The 14,809-nt window shown below is 46.5% G+C and overlaps 1 protein-coding gene across 2 annotated transcripts; it reads right to left on the bottom strand.

Annotated features, from left to right (window-relative positions):
- Positions 1–1,035: 1,035 nt before the first annotated feature.
- On the bottom strand, positions 1,036–6,782 carry LOC123093844 (respiratory burst oxidase homolog protein B). 2 transcript variants are annotated; one of them, XM_044515898.1, is made up of 13 exons: positions 6,532–6,782; positions 4,762–5,194; positions 4,480–4,639; positions 4,344–4,392; positions 4,145–4,258; positions 3,562–3,996; positions 3,048–3,434; positions 2,864–2,956; positions 2,510–2,625; positions 2,306–2,408; positions 1,958–2,037; positions 1,352–1,863; positions 1,036–1,246 (listed from the first exon to the last, which is right to left on the bottom strand). In XM_044515898.1, the coding sequence occupies exons 2-13, from the start codon at positions 5,144–5,146 to the stop codon at positions 1,137–1,139; spliced, it is 2,544 nt and encodes an 847-aa protein (XP_044371833.1). In that variant the 5' UTR covers positions 5,147–5,194; positions 6,532–6,782; the 3' UTR covers positions 1,036–1,136. The 2 variants fall into 2 exon arrangements, with proteins under 2 accessions (XP_044371833.1, XP_044371834.1); XM_044515899.1 differs by lacking the exon at positions 6,532–6,782 and adding an exon at positions 5,763–5,887.
- Between the last annotated feature and the right edge of the window lie 8,027 nt (positions 6,783–14,809).

The raw sequence follows: 14,809 nt of genomic DNA, 5'->3' as shown, positions 1-14,809 counted from the left end.
GCACGGATGGCTGCTGCGGGCTGGGAGCCTTCTGGAGCGTGCAGAGGTTGCTCTGGGCAGGCTATCTCCTGCGACGGCTGAGGCGCCACTCCCTCCTATGTTTTAAAATTGAAAAAAACTTACATCAATGAGAGCTTCCAGTGTATGTTGTTGCCATGGATGCGACGTCTAATTCTGAACTGTGGTTTCATATGATGCAGTTAACAGATTTTTCAATTTTAAAATCTGAACCGTGGTATTACAAGGCAACAACAAATTTGTTAGATTTGGACCGGCATTTTACTACCTTGTCCCAGGGAAGAAGGGTGCAGGTCTTACACAGAAAAGTCTCATTCCGGTCATGATGACAATCTACTCCTCCTCCCCCCTCCTCTTGTGTCGCCCCGCTCATGACTGGGAGGAAACCCTAGCCGCCGCCAGCGGGGTCCCCTCCTTCTTCCAGAATGCAGTATCTAGGAGGCTACATATATCCTGAGAAACATCACCAACATGCTAGAGGCATAGGCAATGCATTCCCCTACCGTCCTTGCTACGTTGATGCACTCCCGCCCAGAAAAATGTCTCGTTCATCTTAGAAACTCGAGACCGGACACCTTTTGCTGCAATTTTATTTGCACTGTACGTTCTTTAGTGAGTTAGTCTTACGACATTCTTGTGGTCATGTAATTCCCTAGGAGAATGAACTTATTGTGGGTGAAGTCACTAATCCAAATGAATTATTGTGGTTATGTAGTATACTGCTCTGTACTTTAGTTATTTTGATTAGCAAACCACTTGTGAAATGAACTTATTGTGTACTACGGTACAGGTGGCATCTGCATTGTCACTAATCCAAATGGAGCTATGTTCGTTCTTCAGAGAATCTCACGCTTGTTCGATCGACCTCCCGAGCTCAAGGTGATTTTTAGATGTGATTTTTTGTTGGGGTTGATTTTTTAGATGTGATTTTTTGGAGCTAGAGCCTAGAGCAGAGCAAGCCAAAAGCATCACCAGTTTCACGAGTTGTTCAGTATCGAAATCTCATGATAGAGTGTCTAAACCAGTCCAAACAAAAACCTGTATTACTATTTCTGTACCTTATTATGGTGTAGACCATACATAGACATGCTCTTACATCAGCTACATATAGTATATAATTAGAAATTCTCCTTGTGGAAGTCAAACTTTGTGTTTGTATTGTGGGTGAAGTCTGCCGACAACTGCCGCAGCTGCGCCACAAGAACAGGCTCGCCGCAGTAGAAAACCCCTGAAGCAGAATTAAATTAAGGAGCGTCAGCAGACGATCGATGATAACTAGTCACCGACATTTGTAGTATCAGATCGATGTGAGAATGGCAGCAAGAAGACGTACCGACACGCTGGTTCTCATGGTTGACCGCGATACGCTTGAAGACACTTCGCCAGTTAGGCCTGGCAAAGTGGGTCTTGACGCTGGTTCCAGACAGAATGTCGACTCCCTTCTTGGCATGGTTGAGTTCCTGGAGCATGACGATGAGCGCGGAACGAGCATCGCCCTCTTGGTACACGCTGGAGCAGTGGTTGTGGAGCTCAATCACTCCGTCCTTGTCCTTCTCAGCCACCTCGTTCATCACCCCTCTGAACCACTCAAAGGAGCCCTCTTCCCTTGTGACCCAGTAGGAATAGGCCCTCTTGGTCATGAACGGTTTCTTCTTTGCCTTGCCACTGCCGTCCGGCTCTGTTCCGCCAACCGATTCCCCGCGCTGGATGTGGTTAAGCACATCCTTCACAATGCTGATCAAAGGAGTGGCTCCAATGCCAAGTCCGATGAGCAGCAGCACATCATATTCCCGGTAATCTTGTGCTGGAGCACCATATGGTCCATCAATCATAAGCTTAGGGAATCTAGTACATGTCAAACAAAGTTTAGGATCAGAACAGGAGTTTGAAAATATATTGTATTTTACTCCTTGAATCAACTGAGCAAGTTCCTTCTCACCTTGCGTTGCTGTCAGTGATTCCCACGGAGAGGTCAGCTCTAAGGAGTCCACTTTCTCCTTCAGTGGGAGGCCGACACGCCTGGTTTACATTTAAGGTTATTATCAGTTCCATCAAGTAAAGCAATGGCCTTGATATGAAAAATCAAAACCTTAACAGTTCACAATGCTTCAGACATTTAAGTTTGTTAAGCAAGAATATGATACATTTCGGGCAAAAGGTATCGAAGCACCCCCTATAAGTAATTTTGTCACACATTGTTTCGGCCTTCGGGTGCATGACATGTTTCTACAAACTTCCAATAGGATGTGTTATTAGACAAACCAAAAGGCCAAAGAAGCTGATTTACCTCAGAGAAGACAGTCCTAAGCCGAGAAGTCCAATCACCCCTTGTGCGAATGTGGACACTGAGGTAATTATCTCCGGGTGCCGATGTAACGGAAAATGGATGCCTGTTATGGAACATTTTTTTCCGTACTATTAGTCATCTGCTGATTTCATAATTATATTAATGCAACTGTTTTCTTTTCCTCAAAGTGTGTGACTTGGGTACCATTCATATGGAGATACAGCGCCGCAGTTTATGAAGATGTACTGCCCACTCCGGTATTTGAAACCAGGTGGCTTGGACATATAAAGAGCCAACACATTCCCAGGATATACTGCAACCTGTTTAATTAGGACACAAAATTTGAAGGCTAAGAAAGAGTGAATTCAGTTTTTTTTTAAATAATTTAAGGCTTATTATTTGCTGTTCAGAAATCCATCTCCCATGTTAAATGGCTTGGCACTTATTAAGTTGCACTATATTTAAAAGAAAAGATATTTTTTTTCTGATTATTTAATTTTAAGTTAAAAAAGACAAACAATGAAAAGCCATATGAAAGGGTTTTTGTCATGGTGGTACCTTCTGAATCTTAACTGAATCATGTCTCCTGAATAACCGAACGATGCGCTCGCATGAATATAAGAAGACAGGATAAGCGATGTACATCCATGTCTGATAATAGTAAGAAAAATTATCAATAATTCTGATCATTAGAATTTTCTATATGTTGGCATTAATATAGAGGGCATAGATAAACTTTTACCGTTTTCTTGTACCACTCCTTTGTTAGATACAGACTTGTCCCGTGGACGATGAGCAGTGCATACACAATAGCAAACAGGTGGTGTGTAAACCAAAAGGCATTGAAACCAGTCATCTTCTTGAGAGGATTACTGTCCTTGAGCTTGTTACGTCGGAACCATGGCTGGGCCAACACAAAGGATATTGACATGAGCACTACCATGACAATACCTGTCCACCCTGCAGTTCCTTTTACAAACCACCAGTAATTTGGTGGCCTTGTCTCCCCAAAGAAAGGCTTCATTGGTTCGTATTTTGCATCGCTTGCATGGAGCAGCAGAGGGAAATCGCATGTCAGATGAGCACCTGCATGCAAAACTACACCAACTGCAACCCCTGCTGCTATTACCTGCACAATAGAACATACAAATTGATGCTCGCTATGTTAAGTGCTAAATTATCTATCAGACATCATCAGCAGGTTATTCTCAGGATAGGCTCTTACTTAATGCAGAAATACCGGTTATTTACATTACCTTGTGGAAGTTTATATTGTCATTGAAGGGTACAACAGCTCCAATCTTTGTCTTGGATCGGATCCACGTGATTGTATTTCGGCAGACAGGAAAAAGGACGAGGGCCATATTGAACTTGAGGGTCTCGGCCGCACCCTTTGCAGTGGCCACACAGTAGCCCATGATGTTAAATACAGCTCGGTTACGGTACTGGATGAACTTCCAAATGAAAAGCGCGATGCAGATGGAGATCCAGAGAGCCGCGACCCATATGCGCTTCCAGTTCTCCTCTACAAAGAAGGTAAACTGCAGCCAGTAGTGGCGAATCGGGCTTGTGTCCTTGCTAGGCGCGAGCCTCATGCTAAGAGCTTTGCTGAGCTTGGAGCTGTGGGTGATGGTCGATCTGGCAACGGCTTCAGATGGTGTCTGCAGTAAGAGCGACTCCAAGCTCTCGAGCTGTTAACATTCAGATCGAGTGGTTAATTAAGAAGAAACCATGCCGCAAATCTCTAATTTTCACTACCTCGTCTTATATTTAGGAACAGAGGCTGTACTTTTTTTGTGTGAACAAAGAACAGAGGATGTACTTGATTGAACATAATACCTCTATGTAGCCCAAGTTCTTAGGGTCAAGCTCTTCCATGATGAGTGCTGCGTACTCATCAGCACGCTCCTTGATCTTGGAAAGTTTGTTTGCTGATGCACTGAGGGCGATAATCTGCAAAAGCATGCATCATTATATGCTTCAAATTTACACACTAAGACTAGATCTTTTCAGTTTGGGGTCTTCAGCTGTGACTAACCTCCTTGACCTCCTCTACTGTGATTCTTCCATCGGCATTTTTGTCAACCCTGAACAAAGAGGTGGTAAGTGCTGTGCACCTATCTTCAGAAGGAAGGAAACCATGACAAAACATTTAGCAGAAGAGAAGTACTAACATGTCGATGAACGTTTGGAGACGGTTGTCGAAACCCTGATCACTGAGTTGCTCCCAGAACTCCTTGAGCTCCGGCTTGGTCAGCACCTCCTTGACGATCCCTCTCTTCCTCGCCAACGCATCGAACATCTGCACCGCAAACTCGTCGGACCCGTCCATCCCTGCACACACACATACACACAACCAAAAGCAATTACTACTACTTGAACTGTACTACAAATTCTTTCCAAGGGATATATACTTGTCTACATTCACTGAAACAAACTGTTGAAGAAGCGGTTACCGATGCATTTCCCGAATCTGGAACGGAGCAGGACGCCATCAACCTGCAGGTGGTTGAAGCGCTTCTCCACAGCAGCCCAGCCGTCGGTGCCAACTTTGGCGGTCACAAACTGCAAGCCCTTGAGCGCCACCGCAGCGGTGCTCTTGCTTCTGTCATATCTCTTCCTCGCGGCGGCCACCGCAGCCTCCGCGGCCACCGGCCTGACGGCTTGGACCGACGCTGAATCGCGTTGCACATCAAGCGTGATCTCGACAAGCTCGTCGTTGTCTTTGAACCTGCAGGTCTTTGTGGCCCTGCTTGAACCTTCTAAGTTCCCACTGTTTGGGATCAAAGTTGCAGTGTCAGACTCGGTGGCTGGCTTGCCGCCAGCTTCAATGTCAGCCATGTCCTTCTTCTTTTACCTAACCCCAGGACAATTTTCCCTTTCTGCTCCCTGCAGGGGTAGCATGTCAGTTAGTTAGCTGTCCAAGAGGGCAAGTCAAGTTACTACTGACTGCCCCTTTTCAGAAGCAGAACAAACTTACAGAAAGATGTATCTCCTCTTGTATCCACAAATAGAAAGGTAAACCAAAAATAAAATCTGGAAGAGCTTACTGTACAACTTAAGAAACAGGAATAGAAACTAGTACTCTCTCGCTCCGGAATTACTTGTCTGAGAAATGGAAAGTACATCTAGATACATTCATTTCTACAACAAGTAATTCCGGACAGAGAGAGTACAAGAGAACAGAGTGAGTGTTAGATCTCTCTTTCTATCAGATTCCTAGCTAATTTCCAGCTGCTCAGATCTAGCTAGCTAGAATCTCTCCAAGGGGGGAGTGAAGCAGCATCATCCACCGAAGTAAGAGTAACAGAAATTTGTCTGAACCCCAAGCGGATAAATAAAGAGAAACAAACATACTACACTAACTAAGAATCAAGCACAGAGGAAAGAAATACTCTGCTTTTCCCCCTTTCTTTTCGAAAACTCGAAGGGGGGAAAAGAGCAAAGATTGTACTACCTTAAACCGGGAGCATCTCTCACCAGAAGAAGAACGGAGCAAGAGCAAAGAGAAGCCTTAATAAATACACACACACATCAGAGAGACAGAGCTGTCTGGGACCTAAACGCACGAGGGCAAAAGCAGCAACCAACCAAGCCTGCTGGTACTGCTCACTCACTTACTCGCTGCCTCACTGGTGTCCTCCGAATGCGACGCGCTGGCCTCGCGACAAATGATACAGGGGAGACTGGTTGCTGTCAGCTATAGGAAACTTATAACAAGATGAAAAAGACAGAGTGTTAAATCTCTTTCTGAATCAGATCCAGAGACATTTTCCGAAACGGAACTTGGAAGAGGACAGAAACGGCAGTAAAAAGCTGTCGGCGGCTCCGCGCACAAGAAGATGGTGGTGGCTGGGAGCTGGTCTTACTTACGGTAACAGAAATTTACAAATTACAGTACCAAGAAGAAGCAAGCAAGCAATTTGAAGAGAGGCTCCCGAGCTGAGAGAGATTCACTCGCACCGCACCACAGCCCCCAACCTAATCCAGCCGCTCAGATCTAGTGTAGCTAGAGCCTGCGCCAGCCCCCTCAATCAATCAGCAGCACATTTCTTGGTGATAGGGGGGAATGGAGGAGGAACAGCACAAGGGGATTGAGTTCTAGGAGGGGGGTGAGCCGGGATTTGACCACGCTGACTGAACCAAGAATCAAGCACGCAAGAATGGAGGAGAGACCCATATAAATTTTCCTGTTTGAAAACTCGAATGGGGGGAGAAGCTTGTACCTTAAACCCGGGCGGGATTTCTTGAGCCACTGACGGGAACCCGGAGCATTTCGCGGGACTCCACCGGAAGAGGAGAAGAGAGCAGAGAGAACCCACCCCTAATGAACAGAACAGAAGAGAGAGTTGTCTGTAGCTCTTTCAGATGCAAGTGTCTTTTGCCTACCTGACCTGACCTGCTGCCTGCCTGCTACTCGGGGCCTGCTTGTGTTTGGTTGGAGGCCTGGAGCAAAAATGGCCTTGCCTGGCCGTTAACTAGTGATGATGGATGGTGTGCCTCGCGACAGATGACAGCGGGGAAATGGTTTAAATTTGCCCACAGGCTGATGGGCCTTTGGATCCTGCACCCCAAGTCGACTGTCAGTCAATTGGTACAACTTGACCGGCCTTGGATCCTGCACCCAACTAGTTCCTACATTGCTTTGTTAAAGATTGTTAGAAGTACCAACCGATCCATATTTAGTAGGTGCAATGAACTGTGCTGGTGCTATTAGTTTCTTGGCAACTGGCACTATGCATGTGCTGGAATCAATCTGCTTAAATTCCGTTTGTCTGGATCAGCAAGTTGAAGACTTCTTTGACATTTAGCAGTGCACACTGACACTAGCATTTCAGTTCGGTTTGAATGCTGCACTTCTAGTATAGTATTTCATTTATCAATGGAAATGCAGCTGATTGCGATTCATCCAGAGAGAAAATATTATACTGGTGTCCATCATTTTCACCTTCTTAAAGTTATTCTGCTAGCTCCATTTGCTTATAATGCATATAAAAGATAAATAAATATTATCAATGTAATACTGCCTCCAAAAACAACAATTAGCCCGAGCGGCTGGGGTTCTGCCGGGACGATGCAAGGCCCGTGCTTTTGCTGGGGATCTGGAGCACCCGGCGGTACAGTGGCGGCCCGGATGGTGGGAGTCGTGGCCTCGTGGGCGGAGCTCGCTGTTAGATTATATGTTAGACTTGTAATACAAGTTTATCAAAGCGACTAGGTTTAGGAAACCCAGGCTAAGTCGGATTGTGACTTAGGCCTTTATATATCTCTTGTACTCCCTCTATTATCAATACACAAGTTTCATTATAACTCTACATGATATCAGTCTAGACGTTCCTAGGGCATGGCTGCGCCCCCCACGCCGCCGCCACCCGGCTTCTTCGAACGCCGGGCTGCCCTCGCTGCCGCCAAAGCAAAGGCTGCCTCCGCCGCGACCGATGCCTCTTCTTCCTCCACCCTCGCCTAGCTTCAACCATACCCACCACCATCAACTATGCTGACACCATCTCAGATGTCAGCTCGTTCATCCCCATTACTTTGGATCTTCCAAAACACAACTATTATCACTGGCGTCATCTCTTTGAAGTTCACTTCGGCCGCTGCAACCTCGTGGATCACGTCGCCTCGGGCTCCGTTGCCTGGCCCTTCGATCCTCGATGGGTCAAGGACGATCTCGCCATCATCTAATGGATTTATCAGCGCGTCTCCACGAAAATCTTCAACCTCGTCTTCCGCGACGCCACCAACGCCGCCGCCCTTTGGGTGGCTCTCCGTCAACTCTTTTAGGACAACGTCGACGCCCGCGTCAACACCCTCCGCACCGAGCCTCGCAACACCGTCCAAGGCGATTCTCAGGTCGGCGTCTACTACCAGCGTCTCAAGTCCATCATGGACGAACTCCGCGAGCTTGGGGACCCCATCGATGTCCGGCAACTCATCAACGTTCTCCTCGTCAGCCTCGGCGAACGCTATGAAAAACAGGCGTCGTTTATCCCCATGATGCGGCCGGCCCCCTCCTTCGCCGAGGTGCGCTCCATGCTTCAATGGGCCGGTCGCGCCATCACAAACAAGGAGTCGCGTCCTCAACTCTTCATCGCCACTCCGCGGCCCCCGTCTCCTGCACCTGCCGCGCCGACGACGACTCCGGTCCAGCCGCCTCCCGGCTGGCGCCCAAGTCCGAACTATAGAGGCAAAAATCCAATCTACAGGCCGCCATCGCCGTCGCGACCCCCGGCTGCACCAGCGCCTCCTCCCAACGCCGCACTGCCACCAGCGCCTCCAGCATGGCATCCTCCACATGATCCTTGGACAGGACTCGTCCAGGCCTGGCCGATGCCCTGGACTACCCCCTCTCCGATCGCGCTCCTCCTGCGTACTCCGGCTCCTGGATGCTGGGCATGCGCCCACACATGGGATCTCCTGGCCTACTGGGCTCCCGTCCTCCGGTGCAGGCGTACCATGCTGCTCCAATGCCCTACTACAGTGCCCCGGAGCCGCACTACATCGACAACGGCCTCTACCAGCCGCCACCCCTGCTGCTGTCGTCCTCAATCACGCTGCAATAGCTGCATGGACCGCCGCCGCCTTCGACTACACCACCCCTACTGGCTTCACCGACTCCTCATTGGGACCAAGCTGCCATTTTGTAAGCCATGAACCACTTTGCTGCTCAAGGAACCTCAGGTATGGACTGGATCTTTGATTCTGGAGCTTCTAGCCACATGTCTAATTCGAGTACTATGCTGTCAAATTGCACCTCCTCTCCTTTTTCTTCTATCACTCTCGGCAATGGCTCCACTATTCCCATCTATAGCACTAGTCACACTGAGTTACCCTCCACTCTAAAACCTCTTTTACTTCGAGATGTCCTTGTTGCTCCTGCTCTTATCAAAAACTTAATATCTGTGCAAAAATTTACTTATGATAATCTTGTCTCAGTAGAATTTGATCCCTTTGGTTTATCTGTGAAGGATCTTCAAACCAAGGAGGAGATCGCTCGCTTCAATAGTTCCGGAGACCTCTACTCTATCAATGGATCCCCTACCGCAAGTCCACCTTCATCCATGATGGCCACCGTCCACCTTTGGCACCAGCGACTCGGCCACCCCAATGCATCCACCACATCATCTCTACTTAGTGAATTTGCTCTTCCATGTAATAAAGATCATCATGATCCTTCGACGTGTCAGTCATGTCAGCAAGGCAAACATGTGCGCCTTCCCTTTAGTTCCTCTAGTTCTTCTAGCACTTTTCTTTTCGAGCTATTGCATTGTGATATATGGACGTCTCCTCATACTAGTATTTCGGGTTTTCAATACTATCTTGTTATATTAGATGATTTTTCTCATTTTGTTTGGACTTTCCATCTACGCAACAAATCCGACGTTCATACTATTTTTCTTAACTTTAAACAATATGTTTCTACTCACTTTCTTCTACCAATTCGGTTTCTCCAATGTGATAATGGCCGAGAATTTGACAATTTAAAAATAGAAACTTCTTTCTTCAACATGGCATTCTTCTTCGTTTCTCCTGTCCCTACACATCTCCTCAAAATGGCAAGGCCGAGCGCTCTCTTCGCACGCTCAATGATATTATTTGTACTCTCCTTATACACTCATCGATGCCACCCAAGTTTTGGGCCGAGGCCCTCCGCACAGCTACCTAGCTTCTTAACATCCGACCCTCTTCTGTCAATCCACAAACAACTCCTTTTTACTCTCTTTTTCTCAGTCATCCAAACTACACCGAGCTCCATGTGTTTGGTTGTCTTTGTTTCCCAAACATCTACGCCACCTCTCCCAACAAATTGGCCCCCCGATCTCTTCCCTGCGTTTTTCTCGAATACTCCGATGAACACAAAGGATATTGTTGTCTTGATCTCATTACTGGTCGTGTCCACATCTCCCGTCATGTCACTTTCGATGAAACCGTGTTTCCCTTCTCTTCTCGATCATCTACCCATACTGCACCACTGGCCACTCCTCCTTCTCCCTCTCGCACGCTAAATCGCCTCCTCTACAACCCCATTGTCGCCACTCCTAACTCTTCCACTGTCGTGCCACCACTCAACCCATCTTCCGCCGTGACACATGAAATACCGGAAAACACTGCCACGGCGGCCCTTTCTGAAAACGCTGCCACGGCAGACTTTTCTGAAAATGCTGCCACGGCAGACCTTTCTGAAAACGCTGCCATGGTAGACTTTTCTGAAAACGCTGCCACGGCAGCCTTTTCTGAAAACACTGCCACGGCAGCCTTTTCTGAAAACACTGCCACGACAGCCTTTTCTGAAAACGCTGCCACTGCAGCTAACTCCCCCATGTCCGATCCTTCCTTCCGCTGCGCCGGGCACATCTACACCTCACTTACCCCCACGTGTTGTTCCTATTCCCCCTCCCACAAACGAGCATGTCATGCGTACTCGCGCTAAGTCCGGTTTTCGTCTTCAACCCAAAGATCGTCTTAGTCTTCTTGCTACATCTCCTATCTCTCCTATTCCCAAATCATACAAAGCCGCCCTACTTGATACTCAATGGGCTACTGCCATGAAAGATGAATATAAAGATTTGCTTCAAAATAACACATGGCAACTTGTCCCTCGTCCCCATGGTGCAAACATAGTTTCTGGTAAATGTGTTTTTCGCCAAAAAAATTCACTCCGACGGCTCTCTTGCTCGTTACAAAGCAAGGTGGGTTTGTCGTGGTTTTTCTCAACAACATGGCATAGACTATGATGAAACTTTTTCTCCTGTTGTTAAACCTAGCACTATTTGCACTGTTCTTAGCATTGCTATTTCTTCCTCTTGGCCCATTCATCAACTTGATGTCAAAATGCCTTTCTTCATGGTAGTCTCAACGAAACCGTTTACTGCCAGCAACCTCTTGGCTTTGAGGGTCCTAGTCTTCCCAACCATGTATGTCTCCTTCAAAAATCCCTATATGGTCTTAAACAAGCCCCTCGGGCATGGTTTCAACGCTTCTCAACTTTCATTTAAACCCTCAGTTTTGTTCCCTCTCTCTCCGATAATTCTCTTTTTGTCTTCCACCAAAATTCTCATACTTCCTATTTGCTTTTATATGTTGATGACATTGTTCTTACAGCCTCTTCACAATCTTTTCTCAATCATATCATTACTCTTCTTAACAAGCTATGATTGACCTTGGTCTTCTGCATCATTTTCTTGGCATCTCTGTCACCCGTGATTCTAAAGGATTATTTCTCTCTCAACGTCAGTATATTCTTGATCTTCTCTCCAAGGCGGGCATGCATGATTGCCAACCTTCTCGCACACCCGTTGACACCACCTTCAAACTCTCCTCTATGGTGAACCCTTTTCGATCCCACGCTTTATCATAGTCTCACTGGAGCTCTCCAGTATGTCACCCTCACATGTCCGGAACTTTCCTATGCTGTCCAACAAGCTTGCCTTTACATGCATGATCCCCGTGTTCCTCATCACAATCATATCAAACATATACTTCGTTATCTTAAAGGTACTCTCGACCATGGTCTTCACATCAATTCTTCCTCTCCTACTACTTTGACAGCATACTCCGATGCCGACTGGGCTAGTTGCCCAGATACTCGTCGATCCATGTCCGGATACTGTGTTTTTCTTGGTAACAACTTGGTTTCTTGGTCTTCAAAGCGACAGGTTACAGTCTCAAGATCGTCTGCTGAAGCTGAGTACAGGGCGGTCGCACATACCATTGCTGAAACGGTTTGGCTGTGTCAATTTCTCTCGGAGCTGCAATGCCCCATTCATCAAGCAACTATTGTTTATTGTGATAATGTTTCGGCCATCTACATGTCCAGCAACCCTGTGCAACATCGGTGTACCAAGCACATTGATATCGACATCCACTTCGTTCGAGAAAAGGTTGCTTTGGGGCAAGTCCGTGTTCTTCATGTTCCCACTACAACACAATTTGCTGATATCTTCACCAAGGCTCTCGAGACTGCGCCATTTATCGATATTTGTTTCAGTCTCATCGTTGTTGGACCCCAAGTTGAGACTACGGGGGGGATGTTAGATTATATGTTAGACTTGTAATACAAGTTGATCAAAGCGACTATGTTTAGGAAACCCAGGCTAAGTCGGTTTGTGACTTAGGCCTTTATATATCTCTTGTACCCCCTCTATTATCAATACACAAGTTTTATTATAATTCTACACTCGCAACTCTGGTGCTAGTAGGTGGACATGGTCGTGTGGGCGGCGTACTATGCCGGTGGTGTGGCAGTTGAGTTGCTGGTCGCACCCAGGTCGGAGGAGGAGTGTGTGTGTCGGGGTGAAAAATCTTGTCAACAATGCATATCTGGCCAAATGATCTATAAAACAATGCATATCTGGCCAAATGATCTATAAAACAATGCATATCTGGCCAAATGATGTATAAAACAATGCATATCCAGCCAAAAGATCTACACAACAATGCATATTCGGACAAATTGATCTACAAAAACTGCATATCCGGCCAAATGATCTATACAACAATGCATATCCATCCAAATGATCTACACATATTAACAACTTAATTACTTTCTCGCTAATTTGCACACCACTTGGCCACCATGCAATGATTTGAATCAAGTGCCCGCAATATTTCGACACAACCTCTTGGATGATGTACCATCGATGGTTGAGATACTTTGCGCTAGGTTGCGGATGAGCACGTCAGAGTAGGTGATGCGGAGCATCCTACGGTCATCCCCATGGACCTACCTTTGTCTCCCACGACACCACTTGGACCAATGACAAGAGCCCGTGCGAGAGCTATCGAAAACGAGGTTAACTCTCTCCTTGTTGAACTCCCCTTTGACCCACTTGAGACATGGCTACTACCTCAAAAGGAGATGCTTTGTGTGCTTAGGTACCAAGGAAGCAACCAAGGAGAAGTTGCAAGATGAACATCAAAAGCATGAACACAATCTGCCCAGCCCAGAAGGACCGGTACAACCGCCCAACGATCGCCCGGGCGGTACAACCGCCCGACTACCGCCCAACAACCGGTTTAGCTTCTGTGATCGTGCGGTGCAAGGCCGGTACTGCACCGGTTGTACCAGTAACTGCCAAAAGACCCGTACAACCGCCCCGACAACGGGTTCAACCGCTGCTCCCTTCGGCGTACACCTCCAGGAACCAGCGCCTGGACTCCCAGCGGTACTACTGCCCCCGTGACCGGTACTACTGCCCTACCTGGGCTCCCAGCGGTACTACCGGCCTGTCTGCGCACAGTGTATCGGGCCTCCGGCCCATGTATCCTCTCCCATTTACCCCTTCGTGGCTTAGCACTATATATAGACCCCCTCCTCCTCCTCCTCCTAGTTAGGGTTAGCATTGTGATAGCTCATATTAGAGATAGAGCTTTGCTCATCCACTTGGTTACTTCTCCTTAGAGCTCACGACCTCTTCGGAGAAGATCCCCCAAGCGGATTCAAGACCCCTTCGCGGAGAAGACCCTTTGTATCGTCCCTTCACTAGTGCAGAACCGGGCTATAGCCTCGGTTCGTAAGGGCCTTTAGTGCCGGTTCTGTAACCGACACTAAAGGGTGGGACTAAAGGTCCCCCCCTTTAGTACCGGTTCGGCATGAACCGGCGCCAAAGGGCCACCACGTGGCACGAGCCCACGCGGTGGTCTGGGGGCCTTTTACCAGTTGGTAACACCAACCGGTACTAAAGGATATTTTTTTTTATTTTTTTGAAATTTTTTTGAATTTTTTCCGATTTTCAAATTTCTGAATTATTTGACGACTTTGTCTCTAATCACCACTCATCATTGCTCTAATCACCCCTCATCATTCCAAATCGTCTAACTTCCCGGCCGGTCACCCATCCTCTCACTACTCCAGCCTGAGCACGCCTAACTTCCGAGTTCTATTCCCCCTAGTTTCCAAGTCTGCACGTGTTGTTTACCTGACAATAGTAAGCTATCAATCCTATTAACCCTCAGGTATTTAGCTTGAGCATGAAGTCACATGTTTCACCATTTTAGTTTGAAACTATTATTCTAAAAAAAAATTATTATTTAGTAACCAAAATATTTCTTGATTAAGTAGTTTGATCACAGTTTGACCAGATTTGACCATAGTTTGACCACAGTTTGACCAAAAGTCAAAAAAACTAAAATAATTATTTATTAACACTAATATTTCTTGAATAATTAGTTTGACCATAGTTTGACCACAATTTGACCAGATTTAACGAAAATAAAAAACTGAAATTGGAGTATATCTTTTTTTCCTTTTAGAATTTGAGAATTTTAGGCGATCAAAATCGGATGCGGATTTTCGTGCTGATTTTTTTGATATATTATGCGGGTTTTTTCGACATCGTATGCAAAAGATATGGCCGTTTTACATTTTCATAACACTTTTTTTGCAAAACATGTCCAAATTTAATTTTTTTAATTTTCCTAACTAGTAGATGTAGTAACATAATTACATCTCGAAGGATTTTAATTTTTGAAGTTTTTATCATCTTCTTTTGCTTTTTACAA

This window comes from Triticum aestivum, chromosome 4B (genome assembly GCF_018294505.1).
Source record: "Triticum aestivum cultivar Chinese Spring chromosome 4B, IWGSC CS RefSeq v2.1, whole genome shotgun sequence".
Classification (NCBI taxonomy): Eukaryota; Viridiplantae; Streptophyta; class Magnoliopsida; order Poales; family Poaceae; genus Triticum; species Triticum aestivum.
This window is presented reverse-complemented; position numbering and strand designations above follow the sequence as displayed.

Excerpts from the sequence above, each read along its gene's own strand:
- LOC123093844 (XM_044515898.1), bottom strand. The coding sequence starts at position 5,146 with ATGGCTGACATTGAAGCTGGCGGCAAGCCAGCCACCGAGTCTGACACT. Across the intron at positions 4,640-4,761 it reads CAGATTCGGGAAATGCATCG|GGATGGACGGGTCCGACGAG; the intron begins GTAACCGCTTCT and ends GTGTGTGTGCAG. Across the intron at positions 1,864-1,957 it reads ATCACTGACAGCAACGCAAG|ATTCCCTAAGCTTATGATTG; the intron begins GTGAGAAGGAAC and ends GACATGTACTAG.